Source organism: Oryza sativa, chromosome 7 (genome assembly GCF_034140825.1).
Source record: "Oryza sativa Japonica Group chromosome 7, ASM3414082v1".
Taxonomy (NCBI): Eukaryota; Viridiplantae; Streptophyta; class Magnoliopsida; order Poales; family Poaceae; genus Oryza; species Oryza sativa.
The window spans coordinates 1,778,116-1,798,977 of record NC_089041.1 but is presented as its reverse complement, the minus strand read 5'-3'; the positions used below and the strand labels follow the sequence as shown (position 1 = coordinate 1,798,977).

At 41.8% G+C, this 20,862-nt stretch overlaps 2 protein-coding genes and 1 long non-coding RNA gene across 5 annotated transcripts; 2 read left to right on the top strand and 1 right to left on the bottom strand.

Annotated features, from left to right (window-relative positions):
* The first annotated feature begins 1,568 nt into the window (after positions 1-1,568).
* Positions 1,569-7,177, top strand: LOC136357161 (uncharacterized). Its single transcript, XR_010742326.1, has 2 exons — positions 1,569-1,696; positions 5,888-7,177. It is a non-coding gene; the product is annotated as an uncharacterized lncRNA (long non-coding RNA).
* Positions 7,178-7,429: 252 nt separating this feature from the next.
* Positions 7,430-10,459, bottom strand: LOC4342342 (peptidyl-prolyl cis-trans isomerase FKBP19, chloroplastic). Of its 3 annotated transcripts, none has more exons than XM_015789358.3 (10): positions 10,232-10,459; positions 9,478-9,576; positions 9,272-9,357; positions 9,114-9,164; positions 8,889-8,969; positions 8,692-8,736; positions 8,402-8,457; positions 8,216-8,291; positions 7,990-8,127; positions 7,430-7,915 (listed from the first exon to the last, which is right to left on the bottom strand). In XM_015789358.3, the coding sequence occupies exons 1-9, from the start codon at positions 10,350-10,352 to the stop codon at positions 8,029-8,031; spliced, it is 714 nt and encodes a 237-aa protein (XP_015644844.1). In that variant the 5' UTR covers positions 10,353-10,459; the 3' UTR covers positions 7,430-7,915; positions 7,990-8,028. The 3 variants fall into 3 exon arrangements, with proteins under 3 accessions (XP_015644844.1, XP_015644842.1, XP_015644843.1); XM_015789356.3 differs by having other exon boundaries at positions 7,995-8,127; XM_015789357.3 differs by having other exon boundaries at positions 8,024-8,127.
* Positions 10,460-15,325: 4,866 nt separating this feature from the next.
* LOC4342341 (uncharacterized) lies at positions 15,326-17,199 on the top strand. The gene is made up of 2 exons (XM_015790039.3): positions 15,326-16,064; positions 16,148-17,199. The coding sequence occupies exons 1-2, from the start codon at positions 15,394-15,396 to the stop codon at positions 16,863-16,865; spliced, it is 1,389 nt and encodes a 462-aa protein (XP_015645525.2). The 5' UTR covers positions 15,326-15,393; the 3' UTR covers positions 16,866-17,199.
* The last annotated feature ends 3,663 nt before the right edge of the window (positions 17,200-20,862 follow it).

Here is a 20,862-nt window from a genome sequence, read left to right as displayed (position 1 = left end):
TACTCCTATGTCACAAAGGCATGCAGAGAAATTATTTTCAATTTACAGCTGCACACAGGATGATGCATTGGATGTTGCCGCTGAATCTTGTGTGAGGTAGGCATAGTCTGATAGTCATAGCGGCGCAGTCCTAGGCAGAGCAGAATACTCCTATTCCTATACATATATATAGCAGATAGATAGAGTAGAAGCGAGTGCAAAGTCAAGGATGCAGCCAATGCTTACGACGACGTTGGATTTGGATATATTGGTGTGAGGTCCAAGGATTGAGTCATTATTGAGACTGCGTTTGATGATGATTTGATCATCTTTCTTACACAAAGATTGGCACCTTGCTAGCATGCATATGCATGCATGTCATCTACAGACTGCTAGAGGCTTATCCTGCATGCTGATTCCTGAACCCATTGACCTTTAGAATGGCTCTATCTGCATTCAGATTAAAGTGGCAGATATGATATGAGATACTCCCTCCGATTGTAAATATGTGTTGTTCTAATAACCTTAATTTTGAGGTCTATACACCAATGAAATTCCTACGATCTGGTAGAGCCCTTATCCTGCAATTTTGAGGCCGTTTTCACAATTTTAGCCATCTTTGCATTAACTGATATAATTACGTAAGTCCAAGGCATATTAAAGGATGAGTCTGGCATAGGATCTTCAAAAATCATATTAATTTATTTTTTAAGTTTTTCGTTAATACTTAATTAATCATATGTTAATAAACCGCTCCGTTTCGTTGCTTGGAGGGAAGGTTCCCAACCTTAGCTAACACAGCCTTAGAGCAAATACAATAGCATATGCTATAGATTAGTTACAAGCACATATAGAGGAGAGAGAGAAGAAAAACGGGCTGCTTGTTTGTAGTCAGCTACAGCATAAGCTATATAGCGTGTGTATGAAAGGTAGGCCAAATATTAATGTTGCAATATGTATTTATATAAAACTATTGTATGCATAGGCTATTAGATTGGGTGTAAAAAATGTGTCAATTTTTAAAGCTAGCAGCTGGTTATATTATTAAACTTGCTCTTAGAGGCTAATCTCTTACAATTGGCTATACCATATAATAAAATTTTCTTTTTATGAATGGTAAGAGTCGATATTAAGCCAACGTCATTAAGTTTAACATGGATGTTTCTGTCTCCTTTCCACTTATTTGCCATGTTAGCAAATTTATCATGTTGGTAGCCCTAAGAGCGCTATTAATTGTTGTTTTTTACACGTGTAGAACGACCACCATTTCAAAATAAAGGGGTTAGATATGAAAACAGTAACAATGCATCATGATACATGCATGCACAAGCTCTAGCTGTCTGTGTCATCCCTTGTTTTTCATTCATGGTTACTGAACTTTTTAGAGCAATTGTTTTTTCATAACTTTTTCTGAAGTCTACTACCTAAATCCACGATTCCAACAAGCCATTACTGGACCTACTATATTGGGCCGTACTTATGGGCCTTACGGTTCATGCAAAGCAACCGAGTGCAAGTCCGGCCCGGCCCGGCCCATATTCTCTCTAGGTTGCCTTGGTTACCCTAGCCGTGCCGCTCATTCCCCCTCCGCCGCCGCCACCGCCGCCGCCGCCGGAATTGCTAGGATCCACCACCGCCGGAATTGCTAGGATCCACCACCGCCGGCGATCTCCAGCATTATATTCGCCGGTGTTCTCAACGACGTGGAGCAGAGCAGGTGAGGAACACGTTAATGTTCCGAGACATAATTACATTTCTTTTTAGCTTCGTGTTAGTTTTCTTCTTGATCTAAGATAGATATGGTTGCGATCCAGTCCTTTCCTCTCCTTACTTGCGATTTCTCTTGCTGTCTCTGAAAATTTCCCGTATGTTTGCGTGGCTAGATTCTGCAATGTGCTACATGAGGATGATGTAAGATGAACCAAAAACCTTTATCTTGCTTTAGATTTGCTGTTATTTTGTACCTTGCACTTTGTTTTTGTCATACTCAGGTCGCGGTTTCAGTTGTGACATGAACTGCATTTTTTTTTCAGATCATGAGTGTAGTAAGAAAATTAAGCCCGGTTTCACAACATGTTAAGTACTTCTTGCAGATACATGTTCACTTTTTTTCTCAAACAAAATAATTGTGCATTACTCGAATAAAAATGAGGATACAAGACATTGCAATGATGCAAGAGGATCATGCTCACAAAACAAACTTCATGAGTTTGAACCTCAAGACAGCAGTGCATGTACTACTGCTATTACATAGAAGACATGTATTCTGTTGCCTCAGAGAGGCCTAACTAAGAATCTTAAACAACGACACTTTAATTTTGCCCCAAAGAGGCCTGATTAAGTAGTTTAAAAAAACTAATTCAGTTCCTTGGTGCCCTGCAATAGCATTAGCATATCCCCCACCGGAAGAAAACTCTGGCAGCATATCATAGAACCACCAAGTGCTTGAGGAAGGCTGTAACCATCAGCAACTTGACCTATAAATTTCCATCGATAGTGTCCAATTCAGCAAGCCAGTCGATGTCAGCCAAAAACTGGTCATCAATAGGAGGAGAACACAATGGTTCAGCAGTAGCAATGCCATCATCGCTGACATCAGCCAACAACTCCAAAAGGAAACTGTCGCTGAAGGTTGGGGTATGGACTGCATTGTCATTCTGAGGTTGCTCTACGGGAGTGCATGCTTGCACTTCAGCGGGTGGCTGATCCCCAAAACGCATTTGCCATTGCGTCAGCAGGGGAACCGCCGATGATTGATTAGTAAGTGGCTGTTGCACCAATGGAGCATGCATTGGAGGAGGTGCCACTGTGTTCTGCGGCGGTGATACTGGTGGTAATTGTTGGGATGGCACTAACTCTGGAGAAGGAAACAGTGGTGGCCGTAGCGGAAATATCTGAGACCATGGTGAGCCCGGCACTGGAGGCGGAGGTATCATCGGAACTCCTGATGTCCCTCCAGGAAGTAATGGAGTGAATGGACGGTGTGAGGCCAAGAAGCGAGAACACGAGGGCTGCTGATGTGCCCACGCACTTGATCCACCAATTTGCAGCTTGCTGCCACGACGTAGGGGAGGCAGCCGCTTCTTGAAATCTTGCTGGAGCGGCAAGAGTACATCTAAAAGTTCACGCATATCATCGTGGCTGAGATCCTCTAGCCTGGAGAATAGATGCTTGGCCATACCCATACCTAAGCTCTCTTCTTGGGCCTCCTTGAAGCGCTGGATTGATTCTTCAGTCTTCTTGTCCTTCTCTTCTTCTTCATTCTCTAGCTGGACCAGCTCACTTTGCATTGACGTAAGCTTGGCCTTCAGTTGTTCATCGGCAAATGGCTCTGCCTCAGATACAAAAGCATCGACAACAGGTTTCACCGATGGTGCCCCAAAGAATTGTGCCTGTTGTAAATAATGCAATAATATAACCAAATATTTCAAACGAATTCCATTTAACATTACAATAATAATAATACAATTCAAGGTACAGCATGATGACATATTCATAAGCATAGTGGGACAACAGTACCTTATTGCTGTCATGTAGGCAAATTGCGACGCTTGCATCAGTGAGAAGGGAGAGGTCATTTGCAAGCTTGAACAGCCCATCACGCCTCTTGCTGAGGGTGAGGCTGCGATCTCTATCCTCTTCGATGTACCTCACGCCTTTCCTTCTACCCCTCCTCACCATACTTGACTAGTAAATAGAGAGAGAATACTGTATAGTATACGGTGTAGCTTGCTGGCTACATATATATAGCGAGAAGGGCATCCTCAAATAGAAATCAAATTAATACGATACCAACAATATCTAATTATAGTTTTATGGTGAGAGACATTTTTGGATGTTGAATGGCCTAAAAACGAAAGCGATTAACTACATACCATGTAGCTAGGTTGATTTATATGGTATGAAATGCATCCTCCAATGGATAATGGGAACTACCGCGTGTAAGTTGCAAATAGTTCCTACAAATCTACAGCGAGAAAGCCATTTTCCAATGGAGGATGGGAACTACTAATCGATTATAGCTTGTTGGAGACCTATTTTGAGAAAACCATACTCCAGTGGAGAATGGAAATTGCTATGTTTGCAAATAGCTTAGTGGAGATGTATGAGGGGAAGACATTCGCAAGGGAGAACGAGAATTGCAATTTTATTGCTGCAAATAGCTTGCTAAAATCTATGAGAAAACCATACTCCAATGAGATTGGATACTACTATGTGAATGCTATAGAAAACTTCCTATAGATCACATTTACCAGGAAATGTGCTCCAATGATTGAAAAAGAAGTTTCAATCCTTGGAAATTGATGCCTAAATTCTGTCTCATAAATGTCCTGGAATGGAGAATGAAATCCACTAAGCTATAACTGCAAATAGCTTTGCAGAGATCTCCGTTTAGCAGGTATCCTCAACAATTGGATAATAGATGGACTACTATTAGTATTAAGTGATTACTGCAAATAGTTTTATAGAGATCTACGTTTAGCAACAAAGGTATCCTCAGTCGGATAATAGATACTATTAAATGATTACTACTGCAAATAGTTTTATAGAGATCTGTGTCGAGCAAAAATGTGCTCCTTTGATCGATAGAAGTGATAGGCACCTTATATAGAAGGAAGTAAGGGTTGTACATATCAAGATGCTTACGTTTTATTTGTTTGGTGGATAAACACTCTCATAAAAGCTCCACACAATATCACTGACAGGTGGTACATCCTTCACATTGGCATGGTGAGCTCCATTGTAAGTACCAGTTACGAAGTCTTTTTGCACACAACACTTTGTCTTTAGCATGGTAACATAATTCCAATTCATCGAAGTGTCCACAAATGCGTAATTCTACCAATACATGCTGATGAGAGTACAACTTTTGGACATTCAAATATTTGCAGATAATCCACACATGCCAAAGGAAAGAAAAAGAAAAGCAACAGGGAAAAATAGGGATAAGTTATTTGATTCATAGGTTGAAGAGTAGCTTTTATGTATTATTCTAAATAAATGGATTGAGATTAAGTGTCTGGCATTAATTAATTGAATGTCTATTGGCAGTGAGTAGAATAAAACTTGTATTAGATGCAAAAAATTCCTTGGGGTCTCTGCCTAGATCATCCCTTGATGTATCAGCGTGTATAAATCGTTTGATCATTGAATAATAAATTATATGGTGTATGTTTAAGCAACAGTGACAGAAGGTAGAAGACAGATTGTTGTTGGAAAGATAAGATTTCTGCCTTGATTTCCTTCTCTGGTATTCCTAAAGAAAAAAGAACATACTTGCTCAGATCCAGACTAATATAGTAGAAAATGCCACCTTGTTGCAGGACCCTATTGTGCAAACCTAATAATGCTAGGTTAGTGATCCTTGATTTGAATTATGATATATGTTTGCTTCTAATTGGCTGTGGAAGTTGGAGAATTCTGATCCAGACTAGTATAGTAAAAAAATGCCACCTTGTTGCTGGACCCTATTGTGCAAACCTAATAATGCTAGGTTAGTGTTCGTTGATTTGAATCTTATGATATACGTCTGCTTTCTAATTGGCTGTGGAAGTTGGAGAATTCTGAAGGACCTCGACAAGAGATGATAAGTATGCAGGCAAGGTCCACTCCATTGATCACTGCAAATATAAAGCTTCTGATTCTCGTTTTATCTTGTTTGGTGGCTGTTAAGGATGTGTTTTTGTTCTTTTGTAAAAAGGTAACTAACCGGTAATGATCTGCATAGGCATTTCTTGGAAGCAGACAATTTCCTTAACACTTAAGTTAATTTTGACGGGTTAACTTTGGGTTTTTTGGTGATCTGAAAAAGCAACAGTGCTGCTTGTTTTCGGAAAGCGTTGCTCACTGGTCTCACTGAGATTGTGTTCAAATGTGCTATTGTATTGAGTTTTGGCTTCCCTTGCAGAAAGAAGAACGTCGTGTGGAACTTCAAGTGGGATTACGGTGAGCGAGCGGGAAGCCACTCCTGGGAGGCAGTCTGTGCATTTAACTGGAATGGTTTTTCCTTTTGGAGTTGCTGAATGCTGATTGTTGACTTCTAGAAAGGTACCAAATTGGCAAATTTGGCTCTCCATCTCTCCACAGAATTCCCTCTCCATATTCCAGTGCACTCCAACAGTCTCTCCATATCCCAACGGCTAGTTCGCTCTCCATATTCTAACACACTCCAACAGACTCTCCATATTCCACTCTCCATATCCCAACGGCTAGTTCGCTCTCCATATTCCAACACACTCCAACAGACTCCATATTACAACAGCTAGTTCCCAACAGCTATTTTGCAACACTATATATAGGCTCCTTCTCTACCTCTCTACCAGGCTACCACAACATTCTTCTTCCTTGTTTGCTTCTTCACCTCCACACCACAAATGAATCACTTTGGCTTGAGCTTATCCATGCAAATTGTGTTGGAGTCGTCGTCTTCAGATGACGACGATGAATTCATGGCTGCAACAATACTCCTAGTACACGCACACTGCCAAACCAGGAGACGACGACGACGACAGTGATCTGAAGGCAGAACTAGGCGGAGGCGACAGAGGGAGGAGCTGGCGCTGGGTGGAGCCGGCTATGCGTGGGACGAGGCGGCTGAGCTCAATGAAGCTCAGGAGGACACGCCACCAAGGGAAGAGGCGGCCCTGGTAGGGGTGAGGCGGCAGCAGACGGAGGAGCCAGAGCTGGGGGGAGCCGGCAATGCGCGGGACGAGGCAGCCAAGCTCAATGGAGCTCAAGAAACGCGCCTCCGAGGCGGCATGGGACCTCGAGCCTCAGCTCGGTGCTCTGCTAGAAGATGGAGATGATCATCAGGATGGAGAGTCACAGGGGCTGCCAGATTTAGCCACCTGATTCTCTCATTTACATTTAGCCAGACAGATGGAATAGCAATGCAAAAAACCAATCTGTTGGAGCACCTGTTTTTGCATGTTTGCTTCTTCTTCTTTTGTTCTTTTGGCATGGAGAATGAGATAGCAAGTCCCTTGGAGATGTTCTTAGTCTGGCTGTTGATGCTTGTGGTTAGTATAGGTTGTAGTGCTCTGCATATGTTCTTTGTGGAGAATTCTGGAGGATGTTGAGTAGCATAGCAATGTCTGTCCAATTGCATCAGCCATGCACTCTGTTTTCTACTCATTGTTCAACTCCTGTCAATGAAATGGGTCCTTGTCGTCTGATTATGAAAGAAACAATTGGGGTCCCTGCGTATGCTCTGATTCCTTGCTACTCTGGCTACATCCATCCAGTTCTGAAGTTCCATTGACATTTGACAAATAACGAGCCATCTGATCGAGTAAACTGGTCATCAACTGCTTATTTTGAGAGGTCAATTCAGATTTTTTTTTTGTTTGTAGCATTGATGTATAAGTGGTTCATCTCATATCAAGATGGTTTGAATAATAATTACTGTCGTAATGAATTCGTCCGTGGTGTCAGTTCTGTACAACAAGCATTTGGCATACAATATTTATGTATATATGCTTAGAAAATTTTCTGTTCATATTCAAATTGATGGCATATATAGGGCCTGTTTAGTTGGCAAAAAAATTTGCCCCTACATGTCACATCGGATATACGGACACACATTTAAAGTATTAAACGTAGTCTAATAACAAAACAAATTACAGATTCTGCCAGAAAACTTCGAGACGAATTTATCAAGCCTAATTAATCCGTCATCAACAAATGTTTATTGTAGCACCACATTATCAAATCCTGGCGCAATTAAGCTTAAAAGATTCATCTCGCAATTTCCTGTCGAACTATGTAATTGGTTTTTTTTTCTACATTTAACACTATGCATGTGTCCAAACATTCGATGTGACAGCGTGAAAAATTTTGTTTGAAAACTAAACAGGCCCATATTTACATGTCGACTGGTACTGGTACGACGCCAAAAACTTGTGTGTTTTTTCTCCAAGTGGTCAGCAACATTGCCCTGCAAGCCATTTTACTGGGTCAAGCAAGACAAATGATAGAACGGTAAATGAACATGAAAGAAGCCAGAATTACTTTACTTTCAAAGGAACAAATGAACATCATATACATGTACTATTGACTTGGTATAATCTTCAAAAGCTCAATGTCAAACAGGAGAGTTTTATCTATCAACCCTTGATTCCTCAGAACAAAATCCAGAGCCCTTTGTCCCTGAAAACAATGTTATGTTGGTTATTTAAGAAAATTGATCGACATAATTTGTGCATCCATGCCAAAAAAAAAAAAGAAGAGAAATTACCGAGAATGTCGTTGGTTTTGGACCCAACTTGTTGTAGTCATTGTCTGGGTATCCAAGATCTGGTGGTACTATTATCCTGAAATGCATAAATTTCATCCATGTTACATTTACATGTCATAAATATAAACTATAAAGATCTACCTATATTGAAACTGGTTCTTCAAAAAAGATAAAATGACTCCTGACCTCCTAACTCCACCTGGAGCCATGTCTGATATAGCCTCCTCAAAAGCTGGTATGACCTAAATGTTAAAAATGCAATTTGTCAGAAAGGCACTTGTACAGAGTTACAGACAGCAGCTACAAGATTCTCAATTGGGCAGAATTGACTACATTTCTATGGAGTTGAAATTTTGAGCATTTGTATACGAACAATTGAATAGTTAGTTTTCACTAACATGGCCATGATAAAAGGAAAATAGTATGAACCAAAAAATGATACACTAGATGCTGGCTAGATTAAATTTGTCATTCACCTGTCCTGATCCAATCTTAAATTTAAAGAAGTCTTTATCACCACCCTGCAATTCATATTACAGATGTGGAATCAATCAAATAAAATAAATAATTCAAATCAAATCTAAACAAATATCTGTGCTGCAAAGCGTTCCAATATTATTGAGTGTATTCCTTTCTGTAGTGTAAACTACAGTCTACAGGTGGCAATATGTACCTCAAAGGAACCACCTTTGGTCTTGTTTCGAGCTTCAAAAATGCGACCATAGTATCCAATTGTGTAGCCATCCCAATCAACCTTAAGTGCACTCACACAATCCAAATCTATATCAGGGTTGGCATAAATCAACAAATGATAACACTAAAGATTGAAATATGTATAACACATGCAAATATACAGATTATCTATGGGTGAACATCAAATGTGGTGCTTATAACTCACCACTACTGTTTCCCCTTTCTTTGGAGAAGGCCCATCACCAACTCTCAAGTCCTACAATTTACCATTATAATTATGAACAGAAATAAGGAACATGTGTGATCATGCCTGGATAATGCTACAAAATGTAAATCACTCCATAAAAGTATATATATATTCACCTTGTACTGAAGACCTGATTCTGTTTCAGTGTAATCTGGGTACTTCATCTTCGTCTTTCCATAATCCTTCCCACGAAGCGCAGGCACTGAAATTGTGACATGAAAGAAGCAAGACATGATTAACAGTATGTGCTAAGAGTGATTCCATTCTACCTAAAAAGTAAACAGATCACTCAATGGAGTATCGAGTGTGATAAATGACTCACTATCAGCAAACTCAGCTTTTGCTGCCCCCTTGTCGAAGGAGCCAATGCTGATGCTGATTGCAGGAATCAACAGCAGTCTTCTTCTATCCAACATTCCACCTGTACAGAAGTAATTAACAGTGTCTTGTAATAAGCATTTAATTTTGGAGTCAAAATAATCCATTGATGCTTTTGCCTGCTCTTCAAAAAAAAAAAATCCATCGATGCAATATAATTATTCTTGCAACAGATTCTCTTCGCTTATTATTTTTCTTCATCCAGTAAACATGCATATCATGCTTAACATCATTGTTAATCCCAAGAAATTTATCTTCTCATAACTCCTCAAGACTACATTGAGTTCTCATATTGCATGTACTTGGGACTTGGGGATGTACTATTATGTTGATGCTCCAAATGTTTGGCCATTTTTTTTTACTAGTCCCAATTCAGAATTGTAGTATAACACATAGTTTAATTGGACAAGGGAAATTAAAATGCATCCCGAGGCCTAAAGTGGCACTATCACAATAACCAATGGCTTCTTCAATCCTAATCATTCATGGTTTCAAGACAAGTATAACATGAGAAAATGCTTGGAAATGAGTTCCTATAAGCTATTGAGTGTATTGGCAGCACCACAGGACTACAAATTCCCAACAAATTTCTGCAGCAGTATTTCACACTTTCAAATGAAGAATTCTTTTCTTTTTCCCCCAGACTGCGAGCTGCGGCCTTGAAGAACCCTAGACCTCTACACGCGACGCGAGTTTACCTGGCACCGGCGCCAGAACGGTCGTCGATGGTTGAGGCCCATGGCGGCGAGCCTTTGTCAGCGAGGAGGGAGGGAGAGGGTGACGAGCCGGGATGGCGGCGAGCGCGCGCACCAAGTCCATCGGAGTCGCCGGAGCTCGTCGGAGTCGGAGGAGGAGGAAGGCGATGGCGCCGGCGTGTGGCGTCGCGTAGCCGCGAGAAGGAGATAGGCTTTGCTTGCTGCTGCCTCATGCGTCGCTTGGGCTGGGCTGGGCTGATAAGGCCCAATTAGCCCATTTCTTCTCTCTTTTATATGTTTTTTCTCTTCCAAAATTTTACTACTCCCTCCGTTTCACAATGTAAGTTATTCTAGCATTTTCTACATTCATATTAACATCGATATGAATGTAGAATAGAATTACTTACATTGTGAAATGGAGGAAGTATATAGGAGTACTAATGTTATCTAGATTTTTATAGCTTTGTAGTACTCTTATATGTAGTTCATCGAAAAAAAATTAGTGTTGGCTACTTCCTTAGCCAATTAGCGCACTTATCGAATAGTAAATTAGTGTACGTTTATAAGGATGAGTTTACGCGTGTTATGAGCGCATGAGAGGTTTGTTCTGTGTTTCTTATTAAAAAAATGGTAACAAGAACAATGCAATGCAAGATTCCCTGCAAATATAGGAGAGAAACAAGTTGCCCCAATTAAACATTTGCTTTCTCCTTAGTATTTGAATAATTTGGTCAAAGTACAATCACTAACCAGGCTTGACTACAAGCTCGATCGATCATCTTGTCCTAATCCCTGCATCCTAATCGCCAGTCAGGTCGATCAGGATTAATTACTACTCCTAATCCATTGATTAATCAGCTCAAGGTCTTCAAGTTTTTGCAACGGTTCACCTGTCGCCGCATTGCATCGGCTACCGGTATCCTCAATGCAGTAGTGGTCAAAGTATCCAACTCAACTGAAACAAAATCTGCAAGTTAATTAGCCTCTGACACAGCTCTGACCTATAACAAGTTCACAACGAGGGTTTAAACTAATCATGCCATCACTGATCGAATCCTTGTAAACTGTATGTTTGATTACATTTCTCTCTTCCCATTTGTAATTAATCAAATCGGGCGCATGCTGCAGCAGTAAACTACTCGCACGAGGCCTGCAAGTTTGTTTGTTTTTTTCAGAGGTTTGCAAGTTGCTGTAAATTGCAGTGCAAGCACACTACTCGATCGGATAAAATTAATCACATGATCTCCTGGCGTAAAGCCAAGCCCAGCTTGGTGATTAGTGGCGTGGTTAGTAGTAGTTTAAATTGTACAATAGACGAGATCAGAAGAGCACAGGTGGAATCCTATGTTGTTGTACTGCTCAGCTTGTTGTGTGATGCCTGCTCAGATACAGCATACGCAGCTTAATTACTGAATTATTCTTCAATTGAACGATTTGTGCTAATTGTACTCACTGATCAACATTGCCAAGCAAAGCATAAGATCTTTAGGCCATGTTTAAGGAGCTTCTGGTATGGTTTCTTTTAGAATCTCCAGCTCCTCAAATCATCTAGATTGTCTTCTAGATTCTAAAAATATATGATTACATAATAAAAAATAAATTAGAAGTGAAAAAACCATACATATTTTCTCATGGATCCTAGAAATATATGATTATATAATAAAAAAATGAATTAGAAGTGAAAACCTTAGAATTTCAGCTTTGGTTATTCATCAGTCGTATTTCGAATCATGAGCTCCTTCAAACAAAACCTTAGCTTAAGACAGGGCGATTACAGATTAATCACCTGACAGAGTGACAGTAGTACAATTGAACCTAACGGTAGATCATATCAATCATGAACAACACAGCGACAAACACTGAATTGCCTTCAAAAACTAATAAAAAGCCCCTAGTACTACTATAGCTATTTAGGATGCAACTAAGGATGCACTTTTGGATGATTAAAAGTGCACCCTTTTTCAAAACGTCAAACTGTTGATAAAGAAAAGAAGAAGGATGCTGTGGGTCTAAGCTAGTACTACTACTGTAATCTAATGAAGCTGAATTTGCAGACAAAAGCTCTTCCTGCTGGGGCCAAATGACAAAGAAACTGAACCCAACCACTGGCTATCAGCAGCTAATTGCCAATCAATTTAGGGTTAATAATTTAAGGTGATGGCATTAAAGAAATGATTGCTAGCTGCAACAAATAATTGGATAGTAGAAGATGATGTGATAACCAACAGCTATGGAGCAAGCAGGAGAATTAGTGGCCATTTGTTGCTCCAGCTGGGAGCAATCAGGACAGGACAGAGAGCAAGTCAGAGGACGTACTCCCTCCGTTTCAAAATGTTTAACACCGTTGACTTCTTAGCACATGTTTGACCGTTCGTTTTATTTAAAAATTTTTGTAAAATATGTAAAACTATATGTGTACATGAAAGTATATTTAACAATAAATCAAATGATATGAAAAGAATAAATAATTACTTAAATTTTTTGAATAAGACGAATAGTCAAACACGTACTAAAAGGTCAACGGTGTCAAACATTTTGAAACGGAGGAAGGTCATGCTTAGCTCAATTAGCTTGGTATTGATGATAGTGCAGGCCCCAAATCAGCAGGCTAGCTAGTAATCTGAATAACACAAGATTTAGACTGCCATTTAGAAGGGCAGTCTAGCTCAACAGTTCAATCTGAATTACAAAATATCACTCCCAGAATGCATATAACTTTATGTATAAAAATAATCTAGATAATTATATATAAAAAAACTACTCCCTTCATTCCTAAGTACTACTTATCACCAAGAACTATTCAAGTTTGGGCCACTTATCTTTTTTTTTTTGCAAAAAGAATAATAAGCACTTAAAGATACCATATTATCAAAGATTATTATGTCCTTAGCATTAGCACTAATCTTCGTTCATCGTAGTCTAACCATTAAAAAATTACTATTATTAGTCAGTCAGTCCATTTCAAAATATAACAACCTTAATACTACTACTAAATAAAACATCACATAATATAATTAATCTGAAACATGTCCAAATTAGTCATTATCTAAAAAAAAGTCCAGATTAGTAGAATTAGATGATATTCTATTGTGTTGCTATGTTTTTTTTTACAGATAGAGTAGTAGTTTAAGTTAGAGCAACGATTTTTTTTTTAAAAAAAGTGACTGGTATATTTTACAAGTTAAATTATACATTAGCGTTAATTATATTGTGGAAATCGTGGCAATGTGGAAAACAACAATCACAGGATGCGACAGCACACGTACCCTCTTCCTACCTGAAAATAACTGTAGCGGCACGAGCACGAGCTGGTCAGTGTAGTAGTACGTACAGGTGGGCCCCACCCCCTTCGGTTGGCTCTGCAACCCAAACAAACAGCTGGGAGGTGGTCCAGCCAGCCCAGCCTACACCACCACCGCAGCATGGGCATTTCGAATTTGAAAGAAAAAAAAACATAATAATTTCAAAAATTTTAAATCAAAACTAGAACAAACCCCCATCCATCCAGTACAGCCTGTTCCCAGCTGCCCCCCTCCTCGTCACCCCTTCTTATCCTCTCTCTCTACACACTCTCGCTGACAGGTGGGGCCAGCATACGTCGGGCCCCATGACATTGACAGTAGGGTAACGTGAGCTCGCGGGACGGATAGATGCGGCTGTACCTGTACGCACGCACGGGTTCCTTTTTTTTTTCTTTTTTCCCTTTTTTTTCTCATCATGTGTTGTTTGGTACTGGTACGTTCTGCCTCTATCCCGTGCCCTGCTGTCTGCACTGCACGACAGCAAGATTATCAAAAAGGGCAAAAGAAAAAAACAGAGATAGCGTACTCTGATCCTTTTTGTGCAGGTCAAATCGACAGGCTGTTTAGGTTTCGTGATTCGTCGAGCAGGAATTTAAACCGCACTTTCCGTATCAGCCACTGGCATTCTGTACTCCCCGGTAAAAAAAAACATCAGTAACCTCCGTCTAAAAAAAGATAAACCCTGATTTTCGTGTCCAATATTTGACCGTCCGTCGTATTTAAAAAAATTATAAAAAAAATTAAAAAGATAAGTCACGCATAAAATATTAATAATGTTTTATCATCTAACAACAATAAAAATACAAATTATAAAAAAATTTCATATAAGACCGACCGTTAAAGTTAGACACAGAAACTCAGGGTTTGTCTTTTTTTTTTTTTTGAGACGGAGAGAGTATGAGTAAAAAATGCAGTAAAAGAACTTTCTTTTTTTCTATTGCAACTAGGAGTAATCCGTTCGTCCTATAATATAATAACTTTTAATACTTAGAATTTGCTTAAAATATAATAATATCTTCACCAACATTCCCTTCTTAACCAATCATAATCCTGCACTATTCATTTTTCCCATATACCTTCACTTCTCAATAATTTTATATTTTACATATTTAATTTTACATATTTTCTTAATAATCGTCTCTAACTTTAAAATTTTTTATATTTTGGGATCGAGGGTAGAATTATTTTTGTAGATGGGGTTCCGTTATTTTTACCCACGACCGTTAACGACTTGACTCCACTTCAAATCGCAACTAACCACCCGAGCCCCGCGGGCGCGGGAGTTCCACGTACTGAGGCTGACAGTGGGGCCCACGAGGAGACCCCCGATCCCACTCCACGCACAAATCATCACTCACCGACACCGTGGGTCCCACCGAACTCCCGCCTTCCCTTTCCTCCTCCCACGCAAACCCTCTCCTTTCTTTTTTCCTTTTCCATCCACTTCACCCACGGTAAAAACTGCAAAAGGTTGAAAAAAAAGAAAAAAATTACCGCGGAGTTCGAGTTATTTCCGGCCACAGCGATGGCCCCGCCGCAAAAGCGGCCCGCAACCCGGATCCGGTGCGACCGCGCCACACGCATCCCCACGCCACCCTAACCACACCCACACGCACGAAACCTAATAGCCACTGACAGGTGGGGTCACGAAACACCGGGGCCCACATGGAAGTGAGTTGGGTATGAGCTGGATCGCGTGAAATAGTAGTAGCCTCGCGCGGGAGGGGGATCCAGGCTGGCCACGGCAATGGCGCGCGAGTCTTATACCCTATGATCCCTCGTCACCACTCCTTCCACCTCCCCCACCGCCATCGCCATTGCCGCCGACGAGGAAGAGGAGAAGCTTCGAGTGGAGCGATCTCGATGGACCCGTGCCCGTTCGTGCGGGTGCTGGTCGGCAACCTCTCGCTGAAGATGCCGGTGGCGCCGCGCCCCGCCGGAGCCGGGGCCGGGGTGCACCCATCCACCTCGCCGTGCTACTGCAAGATCCGCCTCAACAAGCTGCCGTACCAGACCGCCGACGCGCCGCTGCTGCTGCCGCCCTCGCCGGAGGCATCGGCGGCGCCGGCGCCAGCGCCGGCGACGGGCGCGCTCGCCGCCGCGTTCCACCTCTCCAAGGCCGACCTCGACCGCCTCACCGCGAAGCCGTCGCTGTTCGGGTCGCGCACGGCGAGGCTGAAGATCGTGGTGTACGCTGGCCGGAGGGGCACCACGTGCGGCGTCGGCGGCGGCTCCGGGAGGCTGCTCGGGAAGGTGGTCATCCCGCTCGACCTCAAGGGCGCCTCGGCGAAGCCGGTGGTGTACCACAGCAGCTGGATCTGCATCGGGAAGCGCGGGCGCAAGCCCTCGTCGGTGTCGGCGGCGAACGCGCAGCTCAACATCACGGTGCGCGCCGAGCCCGACCCGAGGTTCGTGTTCGAGTTCGACGGCGAGCCGGAGTGCAGCCCGCAGGTGCTCCAGGTGCAGGGGAGCATGAAGCAGCCCATGTTCACCTGCAAGTTCTCCTGCCGCAGCAACAGCGACCTCCGCTCCCGGTAAAATTTCTTGCCCTCATGGTGTTCGATCAAATTCCCAGTCAAATGTCACATCGTTCTGACGACAATTTCATACGATTCAGGTCAATGCCGGCCGATATGGGGAGCGGCGGGCGCAACTGGCTGACGGCGTTCGGCTCCGACAGGGAGCGGGCGGGGAAGGAGAGGAAGGGGTGGTCGGTGACGGTGCACGACCTGTCAGGCTCCCCGGTGGCGCTGGCATCAATGGTGACGCCGTTCGTGGCGTCGCCGGGGACGGACAGGGTGAGCAAATCCAACCCGGGGGCGTGGCTGGTGCTCCGCCCGGGCGACGGCACGTGGAAGCCATGGGGTCGCCTGGAATGCTGGCGCGAGCGCGGCGCGGGCGCCGCCGCCGGCGACAGCCTCGGGTACCGGTTCGAGCTCGTCCTCCCCGACCCAACCGGCATGGGCGTGGGCGTGTCCGTGGCGGAGTCCACCATCCCGGCGTCGAAGGGCGGCCGGTTCGCGATCGACCTGACGGCAACGCAACAGTTCGGGCGGAGCGGGTCGCCGGCGTGCAGCCCGTGCGGGAGCGGCGACTACGGGATGTGGCCGTTCGGCAGCTGCCGCGGGTTCGTGATGTCGGCGGCGGTGCAGGGGGAGGGGAAATGCAGCCGGCCGGCGGTGGAGGTGGGCGTGCAGAACGTCGGGTGCGCGGAGGACGCGGCGGCGTTCGTGGCGCTCGCCGCCGCCGTCGACCTGAGCATGGACGCGTGCCGGCTCTTCTCCCACCGCCTCCGCCGCGAGCTCTCGGCGTCGCGCTCCGACCTGCTCCGGTGAGGCACACGAGGCGGCGGTGAATCGATCGATCGATCGGAATCGGGAACAACATTGTACAGCTAGCGCTAGCGTTCGTCGTCGTCGTTTTCTGGTCTCTGTCGTTTTTGTTGGGTGATCAGATTGTGTTGTGTTTTTTATTTTGTTTTTGAAATCACTACTCGTGATTTTTTTGTGGTTTTTTTGGGTGGTGAAATGGTGATGAGGGGGTTTGTAATTTTGGTAGACTTCTAGGTGCTTTTTAAAGTCTAGAAGCAGAGGAGGAAGCAGAAGAAGAAGAAGAGCAAGTTCGGGATCATGATGAATGAATGAACAAGTTATAAAAACTTTTCGTGTCTATTATGTTTTAAATTTCAAATTCGGAGTTTATTTTGGCCAAATCGGTCCCGGCAGTCAAAAAGGTGTGTGGGTTGTTGTTGGAACTTGGAAGGGAAGAGAGAGGAACTCGCGCTCTCACCAGCTGGAGTGGAGTGGAGTGGAGTAGAGTAGGAAGAAGACGAAGCTGAGGAGCCCGAAGTGGGCCAGCCGAGCTGGAAAAGGGTGATTGGGCTGTGGGGTCCACGGCCACATGGGATGTCTCGTTGGTTGCTTTGCTTTGGTCATGCTGCACAGGCCGGGCCCACCCGGCGGGTTGTACTCTTCCTATCTGTCTGAGTATGCGGGGTGGGTCCCACTGGCTCGTGGGTGGGGCCCAGCGGGTGGCAGAGAGAGCGGAGAGTGGAGTGAAGCTGTGTGCTGCTGCTGCGAAGTGGGTGGTTGGGATCGGTGCCGTCGCGCCGCGCGTAGCTAGCGCACGCCATGCGCCCATGCTCATCGCAACTTTACAAGCCACAACTCCAGCCTTCAAGATCCAAGTATGCAGGGCAAGAAAAAAAATACGTCATCCATCCTAAAATATATAAGCACTTTTAGCAATAAATCCAAACAATTATGGCCCATTCGAATCCACTGCAAGGAGTGGATGAAATTGTAGATTAAAATGGCACGCTTTTCAAACTGCTAAACGGTGCGTTTCGTGTGAAAACTTTCTATATGAAAGTTGTTCTAAAATATCAGATTAATCCATTTTTCAAGTTTGTAGTAATTAAAACTCAATTAATCACATATTATTACCACCTCGTTTTACGTGAAACACTTAATCTTTATATTTATTTTCATCTTCATGAGATTCAAACACCACTATATATGTGTCTAAATTTATAGCTAAAAGTTATTATATTTTGAGACAAAAGTAGTATTACCGTCTCCGTCCCACGTAACCTAAGATCGAATGCCATTTAACCTATAAAGACCTTTATGTATACTACTATGAAAAGGTATTAATGGTGGTGGTGGCTCACCATTATTATTTACTTTGACAAATTGTTCTACTATATATTTTCTGATATTACACGATAAACTAATATTTGTTTTAATCGAATGAGTACTATGTATTCAAATAAGCAAACAAGTAATACTAGCATATTTTATAAAAACACATTATTATTATTATTATTATTATTATTATTATTATTATTATTATTATTATTATTATTATTATTATTATTATTATTATTATTATTATTATTATTATTATTATTATTATTATTATTATTATTATTACCCATAGAAATATGCTAAAGAGCTCTAGTACAATTTCTTTCCCACAACTGCTGGTAGCAGTACATGGACCAGCAGAAAAGGAATTCCGGTACAAATGTCTTCTTGATTTAAACGACTGACGCCTCCATTTTGGAAAATAAATCGAATGTGATTGGAATTGAATTGAAGCAAAGCAAGAGGGTCAGGCCCAGCTGTTGTTCAGCAGCTTTCAGCCAGCCAGACATGAGACAACCCTCCCAAATCCAACCAAACATAGCTTAATTCTTCCTCTACCTATCTCTTGTCTCGCCTTCTTCTCCTAAACAAGGATCCAAATCATGCCAGCTCAACCCTCCCTTGATTCATCAATTCCCTTACCTATATAGCTAGCTATAGCCAACACTCTGTCTCGTCATCAAATTAATTAGTACACTAATCAGCTGGTAGCATGTTAATTACGTCTTGTTTAGCTAATCATGACAGCTTAATTCAACTTGTTCGCCATTAATTTAGTTTAGTTTAGTCTAATCCAGTCTTGTTATTAACAAAAGCTTTCGATCGCTTGCATTGGAGCCATCTGAATTGTATCATATGTTCTTGAAAAATTATATATAAAAAGGGGATTGCAGCTGCTAGCTAGCTGTTGATGATGCGGACCACTCCTAATTATGTGAAAAGTGTTATATGTACCTACCTGAAATCTTGTAGTACTCCTACTACTTAGCTGGGATTATGATGAATGCCTTTATGGATTAGTGTTCATAAAGATATAAGTATATCCATTAGACATTGCACAAAATAATAAAAATATATAAGTATATCTTTATGTTTGTCTAAAGGAGATCAAAATGGATTGACCTGAGAAATTAATTTTTCATATAAATTAGTGAGATTGCGACGTGCAAGGCGATATTGGCACGTAATATATATATATATATATATATATATATATATATATATATATATATATGTGTGTGTGTGTGTGTGTGTGTGTGTGTGTGTGTGTGTCTGTGTGTGTGTGTGTGTGTCGTTGGGACTGTAGTACATTGAATCTTAGCTGCAAAGTTTTTTGAACCAGGTCAGTACTCCTATATAGCAATATTATTTTCATTGTCAAAAGCAGATAGGGCTGTCATTATATTGCTACTTTATCATCAATATATTTTTAATTAGCCAAATCCAATTATAGTGTCTTGTAATGGCGACTAGAAACAGTGGCTCTATCAGATCTCTGTATATGAAATGAAACGAAGAACTAGTAGAAGAATATATATGGAGATTAGCTGTACACATATGCCTTTGGAGTCAAATGACTGTAAAATAATTGATGTTTATGATTAAAAAACATGTTGGTCCTACGACCCAGTAAGATGATCCGGATCTTGTTTCTTCCTCAGTGTATTGTAAATTTGTAATGCCCGATGAAGAAGGATACGATGCGATCGAATAGTAAGCTTCTTGGCACATTGCAGACTCTCACACGTGCAGTACTCGTCCCCCACGTGTATAGTATCAGTCTATCAGATTATCAGAAATGATTCTTCTGTTCATGCATGCATGGATCAAATTCCCTTCACAATGTGCACTTATAGAAAGTTAGAAAATTGATATATAGTACTACCTCTATATTTTAATATTTTAATGTATGACGCCGTTGATTTTTTATCAACGTTTGACCATTCGTCTTATTCAAAAAAATTTATATAATTATCATTTATTTTATTATGACTTGATTTGTCATCAAATATTCTTTAAGCATGACATAAATATTTTCATATTTGCACAAAAAATTTGAATAAAACGAATGGTTAAACGTTGGTCGAAAAATCAACGGCGTCATACATTAAAATACGGAGGGAGTAGTATAAAATAGTTTAAATGTTAGCTTGGAGCACTGTACATGCATGTTCTGTAGTGGTAGTTTCTTTGTTACTCTTCTTGGAGCACTGTACATGCCTGCTGATCGTCCATTTTGTTTCTCCAAGAGAGAAACTTAAGTGCGTATGTCGGTGTTTGCTTCTTGCAATGGAGTCTCATGTCTTAAAACCTTCGAGAGAGAGCAACAGAAAGTATTTACTACCCATATGTTTAGGATAAGATTCAAAAGTTTAAAACAATAACTTCTCAGATGCTTAGTTTTAAAAAGACATGCAAATATTTGTCTTAAAAGATATATAAGATCATAACGCACTATAAAATTGGATTTTGGCATATGAGTCACCTTCTAGCTTACATCGTCCACCTGTGATAATATCGGTCCGAGAGGACAAAACTCGTATGAAAAAGAAAACCAATTTTTATAGGCGAACTTCCTAACAGGCCCGCATGCGAAAATAAACTTATTTTCGTAAGCGGTTCTGTTAAGAGGCCCACCTAGCACCAGGTCAGCTATCGGCCCATCCCCACTCCCCCTCTTTTT